The sequence below is a fragment of the Musca domestica genome, unplaced genomic scaffold, assembly GCF_030504385.1.
Source record: "Musca domestica strain aabys unplaced genomic scaffold, Musca_domestica.polishedcontigs.V.1.1 60, whole genome shotgun sequence".
NCBI lineage: Eukaryota > Metazoa > Arthropoda > Insecta > Diptera > Muscidae > Musca > Musca domestica.
Genome location: NW_026712364.1, coordinates 1,028,890 through 1,037,111, shown reverse-complemented (window position 1 = coordinate 1,037,111; position 8,222 = coordinate 1,028,890). Strand labels below are relative to the sequence as shown.

The window sequence follows — 8,222 nt, the reverse complement described above, 5'->3', positions numbered from 1 at the left end:
AACTTGGGCTTAACTCTAGTTTAATAAAAACTCTTCAATTTTTTCGAAAATTTTTTCAGTGGTAGGTATTTTAACCATGATCCCGGGAAACTATTTTTTTCTTGGGGGACGGACCTGGGACCCCAGATTTTTGACCCGAAAGTCCGGGTTTGAGACCCCGACTAGACCCGGATCCACTTACCCGATATAGACAATGTGGGTATCGTTGGAAAGCTTATGGAAATACCTATCCAACAAGTGGTCACATGATGGGGTAAGATGTTACGGTTCGGAAGTTATAGTCAAATTATCGATTTTTTGGACCCGGATTTTTTATAAAACCCCCAAAAAGTCAAAAAAGGGTCCATTATGGGGGACAACAAAATTGATGCCAAATTATAGCTGACACTTCCACCTTTCCAAAAAGGTTCAATTTGTGCTAATACCTTTACTGAGTCCAGAGATATGGGTCTTTCCATCCGCATAACCCGATTCTAACCAGTTCATTAAAACTATGTTTTCAATAAAAAAAGGTATATTTTGCGTAAGAATGAAATTCAGAAATCTTTGGTTCGCGTTAGCCGGTGTGGGACATACCCAGAGGAGAAAATCTCAAGCCCCGGCCGAAGGCCGGCTATTTACAAAAAGTGTCAAATTTAGAAAACTTTGGTTCGCGTTAGCCGGTGTGGGACATACCCAGAGCAGAAAATCTCAAGCCCCGGCCGAAGGCCGGCTATATACAAAAAGTGTCAAATTTAGAAAACTTTGGTTCGCGTTAGCCGGTTTAGGACATACCCAGAGGAGAAAATCTCAAGACCCGGCCGAAGGCCGGCTACTTTCAAAAGGTATCCAATTTAGAAAACTTTGGTTCGCGTTAGCCGGTGTAGGACATACCCAGAGGAGAAAATCTCAAGCCCCGGCCGAAGGCCGGCTACTTACAAAAGGTATCCAATTTAGAAAACTTTGGTTCGCGTTAGCCGGTGTAGGACATACCTAGAGGAGAAAATCTCAAGCCCCGGCCGAAGGCCGCCTACTTACAAAAGGTATCCAATTTAGAAAACTTTGGTTCGCGTTAGCCGGTGTGGGACATACCCAGAGGAGAAAATCTCAAGCCCCGGCCGAAGGCCGGCTATATACAAAAAGTGTGAAATTTAGAAAACTTTGGTTCGCGTTAGCCGGTGTGGGACATACCCAGAGGAGAAAATCTCAAGCCCCGGCCGAAGGCCGGCTATATACAAAAAGTGTCAAATTTAGAAAACTTTGGTTCGCGTTAGCCGGTTTAGGACATACCCAGAGGAGAAAATCTCAAGCCCCGGCCGAAGGCCGGCTACTTACAAAAGGTATCCAATTTAGAAAGCTTTGGTTCGCGTTAGCCGGTGTCGGACATACCCATAGGTGAAAACCTCAAGCCCCGGCCGAAGGCCTGTTATTTACAAAAAGTGCCAAATTTAGAAAACTTTTGTTATTCCGACGACTGCTACGCGAAATAAACACTTTTTTTATTAAAAACATCATTTTAATGAACTGGTTAGAATCGGGTTATGCGGATGGAAAGACCCATATCTCTGGAACCGAAAAAGGTGTTTGCACAAATTGTAGCATTTTGGAAAGGTAAGAGTGCTATAATTTGGAAACAATTTTGTTGACCCCCATAATGGGCCCTTTTTTGACTTTTTGGGGGTTTCATAAAAAATCCGGGTCCAAAAAATCGATAATTTGACTATAACTTCCGAACCATGACAACTTACCCCTTCATGTGACCACTTGTTGGATAGGTATTTCCATAAGCTTTCAATCGATACCCATATTGTCTATATCGGGTGAGTGGATCCGGGTCCAGGCGGGGTCTTGATCCCGGACTTTCGGGTCAAAAATCTGGGGCCCCGGGTCCGTCCCCCAAGAAAAAAATAGTTTCCCGGGATCAGGGTAAAAATACCTACCTCTGGAAAAAATTTCGAAAAAATCTAAGAGTTTTTACTAAACTAGAGTTGTTCCAAAACTTGTTTCTTTTTATTTTCCGCTGCTGGGTGTATGTATTATTTTTTACGGTAATTTTTTTCTGTTTTTTCTTCTTCTAGTGTGTGGTACAAGAACAACAACTAAAACGCCATCAACCAGCAACGGCCACTACTAGACAACAAATGGTATGGCAGAGCGAGCCACCAACAACCAAGAAGTGCAAAGAAAACACACAGCTTTGATGATGTCGACAGATTTTCGCGATTTTTTTATGAATTGATTTTTTTCTTCTTCTGCACTTGACTGAATGCACTACCAACACCTTCACTTTTTCATATGGTATTTGTATGCATTAAAAACCAATAGATATTAATTCATTTAATGATATTTTCTATTAACAACAGTATTTGCAATTCTCTTAAATGTATTCAGTTAATATTTTTAACATTTTTTCCGATTAAAATACGCGAAAAAAATGTATAGAAGTTGCTTTTTTCCTTTCTGAAAGTTTTTTGTACAGGGTTCGAAAAGTCGACTTTCGACTTATCGATTAATCGACATGCAGATAACAGAGACGACCGTTTAACTTGATCGCCATTAGTTGTTACAACAGTACATTAAGTGCATGGGCCACATAACAAGTTTTTCTTAATATTAAAATAAAATATGAAGTTATTTGGGTAATATACTTTATGTGGAATAACAGTACGTTTATATATATGAGGGTTAACCCACTGGATTTGGATTTAAATTGTCATATCCATTACTTTTACTTCAAATAAATCCTCTCAAAGTAGGTTAACCCTACGAAAAGTTCTAACGTAATATACTTTATGTGAAATAAAACTATATTAAAATTCAGTGCCGGGCTAAAAATTTCAATGTAATTGTTGACTTACCGAAGAGTAAAACTTTTTACATTTGCTGATAAATTTGCATATTTTACTCGAAGAACACAGAGCATAGCTATTTATTGCAGTACCGTTCTAGTCATCGACACAGCTGCTAGTACAATGAACTGTCAAACCAATTTTGGAATTGAAAATTTTGATGGAAAAAATACTGAAATTTGTATAAACCGTTGAAAAATACATGTCATAACAACCTCCGATTGGCGTCGGATTAGAAAATATATAAAAATCTATTTATTTTTGAAAGAACGCTTTAAAATGTTGACATATCAATGTTCCCAAGCCTTGATACATCTACCTGTATTTAGTTCAGATAAATTTCACTTTTAACGCTTATATTAGAAAAAAATGACGTAAAACGTAGACATAGTGAGGTAGAATTATCAGGAACCTTGTGCAGTCACATGTTTACTTTTCGTTCAAAAATATACCTTTGACATCATCCCATAGTCATAAATCCACTGTCAAAAGTCAAATTATAAAACTTTAGAAAAAAAAAAAACATAAAATTCAGAAAAATTCATAAAATCTTTATTTGTATTGAGGTTTGAAGAGTATTTCATGCAAATGTTGACCGCGACTACACCTCAAATGGCATTAACTGAAGATGTTTTACAGTGAAACAAAACGTGCGTGAACATGTCACAGAAAAGAATTCAGATCGAAAGTGGAATTAGTTTCGTTTCTTTTTTCGGAGTAAAACCACTTTAGCCCCCATATAAAGTTACCTTCCGATATTCGGTATTTTGATAATTTTAGCGACATTATTCACCGGAATTGTTTCAAATATGGTATTTGAAGTTCGTAATGAATACTACAGCCTATGTTGGAAAATTTTCTGTGCATGTCCAAGTTTCGGTATAGCCCCATTTAATGGTACCTCCCGATATTTGGTATTTTGATGATTTTAGCGACATTATTCACCGGAATTGTTTCAAATTTGGTAATTGAAATTCGTAATGAATACTACAGCCTAAGACAGAAAATGTCTATGCAGGTCCATGTTTTGATGTAGCCCCCATATTTACAAGTTTCTCATTTGAATATTGTAATGGCTTATGACAAAAGTTCAAAAGTCCACGTCGTCATATAGACATTAATATAACGGCTACATTCGTTAATTTTAAGAATTTAACAGAATTTTTAGGGGATTTTTTATTTGAAAATTGCCAAATTCGTTCTAAATGGTGGAGGTTATTCGTTCGGTTCGGCCGTGCTGAACTTACAGCTTTTTTACTTGTCATTCCTCTAATATTGCCATATTTACACTTGTCATTCCCCTAATGTTGCCATATTTACACTAAATAATAAGATTTTCGTAATTCACCAAATCGGAATCTGAAGATGCATACATAAAAACGATCGATATTTAGTAACGGAATTGCAAACATTCCGTTCGGAATTTGTGACATTCCGGATAATTTCAATTAGAATATTAATCAAATTTGATCGATTAATGACAAGACGAGTTGAAATAGTTTGTAACACTCATCTTCTCTTCAGACTTCTCCCCACATCCATCTAGGGTTTCTTTTATTAAAATCATTGCAGAACCCACACACATGACAAGGTAAGCACATACTAGGGCTTAAATAAATCAAACAGTCTTACATTAAATTTAAAAGTGAAATATTCATATGCGTATATTTTTAAAAAAATGTTTCTTCATTAGGATTAGAGATAATCATAATCATTGGTATTTTTCTTTTTTTTTATTTTGACCTTTAAATACATATATAATAATAAAACATAATTCTTTCACTGTCGTTGACTAAATAAAATGATAAAACTAAACAAAATAAAACTAATTAAAGAATTTAAAATATTATTTTGATATACTTATTGTATAACTAATGTAATTTTAACAAGAACTAGTTGAAATTATAAAATAATGTTGACTTTTTCGATTTTGTTGTAGTTTGTGTTTAATAATTGTATCGAATTTTACTCTTTAGAATGGCCAATTAATATGATTGCAAAGATCATAGTATTTAACAAAGAAATCAAAGTCATTGGTAACAAATGAAACTGGTTAGATATTCAGAACAAAAATCAAAAACATATTAATTACTACCAAAGAAAAAAATATATAGTACATAAAACTTATCTTAATTAAGGGGGTTACATATAGAAAGTTGTTGTTAGTAGTTTACTTTTTTGTTGTTTCTCTTTTTTACGCTCTTAATTAAAAATTTAAATTTTTCCAAAATGAAAAACAATTAACAAATCAACAACAAGAGGATTTTTCAGCCTCGGCTACAACCAAATTGAAATCATGACTATTTGGTCGGGCAAAACCGGTTTTGATGCCATCCCAACCATCTTCTACCTTATATTCGCCGGAACGTATGCGGGCATAGACTTCTTGGGTAACCATACGAAATGCTTCTTCGACATTCAAACCTGTTCGGGCCGATGTCTCGACGAAATGCAAACCGTGTTGTTTGGCAAATGCTTGTGCCTCCTCGAACGACACTTCACGTTGGCCGCCAGCATTCACCAGATCCAATTTACAGCCAACCAATGCAAATACGGGACGATGTGGTTCGATATGTCGTTGGGCCTCCATCATCCATAATGGTATATGTTCAAAACTGGCATGATTTGATATATCGTAGACAAGCAAAACGCCAACTGAATTACGATAATAGGATTTGGTTATAGAGCGAAAACGTTCCTGACCAGCCGTATCCCAAAGTTGCAGTTTGATCTGGGTACCATCTTTCATTTCGATGAGACGGGCAAAAAAGTCCACACCAACTGTTGGATCGGAAAGCTATTTGCGGAAGTAGAGAACAAAAAAAGCTATTACAATACATTTCCAGATCGAAAGTTGTTATGGAAACTATTTGTCTTGAGTGTTTAAATAGATCTATTTGTTTATTAAACAAAAATAGCGACAACGCTGGTTTCACATCTAACTCTACAAGTGTAATCTTTGTTTCAGTGCCCATGCAGCATCCCTCGCCTCCATGCATGGATATCAATATTACATAATGTGATTCTATAGAATCCGATCAGCCATACATTAAACGAGGAAACGCACAATGGACTCTCAAATCAGAATAACATTTGTTGCTTTGCAATTGACTACAACAACAATGACCTACCCACCCCCTTCCATTCGACTTACCTCTGCAAATTTTCCATCTGTGAAAAATTTCAACAGCGAACTTTTGCCCACAGTAGAATCTCCAATTAATATCAAACGAAATTGATAATCGAAAATAGGCTCCACCATGCTTGCTTATTACTGAACAAATCTGGGAAGAGTGTTGTTGACCAAATCAATAGACACAAAGGTGGTGCTGAGCCCCCCAAAAAGTAAGTGCACAGAATTAGCTTCGTACGTTTTGTATTTTAATTTGCGTAGTTTTTTTCTCGTCTAACGACAGACAACAAAAGAAATGCAAACACTTTTTACAATAACATTTTTTGTTAGAGTTTGCAAAGTTTTCCAGTCGAACGAATGCAGGATTGTAGGTGGATTTTGATGTATTTTTGTTTTCAATTGCAATATAAATCGTCCTTTTCTCGTGTAATATTTTTCAATTATGTTTACTTTTTCGTTGAAAATGGTATAGTTAGTTGTTTTTGTTAAACATTACTGATAAAAAATAAAAGGGGTTAGGAATCTATAAATCGTTTTCTTGCTAATCGAGAGTAATCGATTCGGTGTAGAGCAGGTGGCACACTGACGTGCAAGTATGTAAGTTTTTATGTTCTAGGCAATTTATATTTGGTTGTTTCCCGATTTCTTATTCGTAAAAACTAATGTCGAGAATTACAAAGGGAGTATAAGAATAGGGAAACTAGTAAAAGTGTCAAAATTTAATGGCAGTTCCTCAGAATTAGCAAATCATAAGTCGGTAAAAAAATAAATTAATCAAAAAAGTTGTTTCTTTGTTGTATGAAAATATATTAATTTAAAATTGCCGTAAAAATGTATCCATGAAGTATTATATGCTCTGTTCAAGTACCTGCAAGAATCTACTAGTTTTGAAATTTTCTCCGATATTATGAAGGGAAAGTCGGTTATCGTACATTACATTACACTCTTGCATTGCTGAAACACTCCAATAGTCACAATGTAATCAATGAGAATTAAAAAAACTGGTTTGTTTCAGTACCTGCAAAAATCTACTAGTTTTGCAATTTTCTCTGATATCATAAAGAAAAAATCGGTTATCGTAGTAAAAACTTTTAAATTTTTGCAGTTGGCAAAAAATTCAGACATTTTTACAGGTCGTATTATCCTAATTACAGCGATATAATTTTTTCAGGAGGAATTCAATACTTCCCCAGATAAAGAGGTTCCAAAGTTGCATTTTTACTTTGCTATTTGTAAAGCGATAATCGAATAAAAACTTCAAAATATCACTACAGGTTGGTTTTTGTAACTTAATTAGTACAACAAACATTTTCGGAAGTGGGTCCACACTTCCTGATATATAGGGTGCCAACATTTTATAGCAACTCTCATTTTTTTAGATTTAATCCTTTTTTTAAATAGCCGGTATTCGCCGGGCTTGAGCTTTTCTCCTCTGAGGTATGTCCAACACCGGCTTCGCGAACCAAAGGCTTTTGAAATAGCCGGCCTCTGGGCTATGTCCAACACCGACTTGGCGAACCCAAGTTAATTTTAAGTGGCCAGGGCTTGTGATTTTCTCAAACCAAAGGCCTCTGGCCGAGGCTTGGAATTTTCTCCTCTGAGATATGTCCAACGCCGACTTTGCGAACCAAAATATATGGAAGGTGCTTGTTAAAATTTAGATATATCGGGAAATAGGGCCCACCTCCCGAAAATGTTTTTTTTTTTTTTGGTTGCAATCAGGATACAAAAACCTACCTGAAGTGACAGTTTGAAGTTTTTATTCCGATCATCGATCGAGAAATAGCAACTAAAAAATTGTTTTTTTGGAAATTTAGGAACCCTATATTTTGAGATGTATTGATTAGCACGACCTACCGGTAACAATTTCGGAATTTTCCGCCAGCCCGAGCTAAACTTATATATGTTCTATATATCTCTAAAGGTCTATCGCTACAAAAGCTGTAGATTTTATCGATGCATACGTTGCAATAAGCATTTTGAAAACACCAGAATTTGAATATTTTCTGAACAATTTTTATATTAGTGAAAAGAATACACACACAAAAACAAAAAAAAAGTTGATATATTTCATTTCATTTATTTATTTATATGTTGCAATATGTTATATTAATAGTAAGTTTACATATAAAAAGGTTAAACCACTTGATTTGGATTAAAAATGTCATATCCATTACTTCAAAAAAATTCTCTTAAAGTAGGTTAACCCTACAAAATGCTTTAACGTAATCATGGCATAAGCCAATAAAATATAAAACTCT

The 8,222-nt window shown here is 35.3% G+C and overlaps 1 protein-coding gene across 1 annotated transcript; it reads right to left on the bottom strand.

Annotated features, from left to right (window-relative positions):
* Positions 1-4,461: 4,461 nt before the first annotated feature.
* Positions 4,462-6,470, bottom strand: LOC101896235 (ras-related protein Rab-39B). The gene is made up of 2 exons (XM_005185929.3): positions 5,983-6,470; positions 4,462-5,625 (listed from the first exon to the last, which is right to left on the bottom strand). Exons 1-2 carry the CDS (start codon positions 6,088-6,090, stop codon positions 5,077-5,079), a joined length of 657 nt encoding a protein of 218 aa, XP_005185986.1. The 5' UTR covers positions 6,091-6,470; the 3' UTR covers positions 4,462-5,076.
* Positions 6,471-8,222: the final 1,752 nt, after the last annotated feature.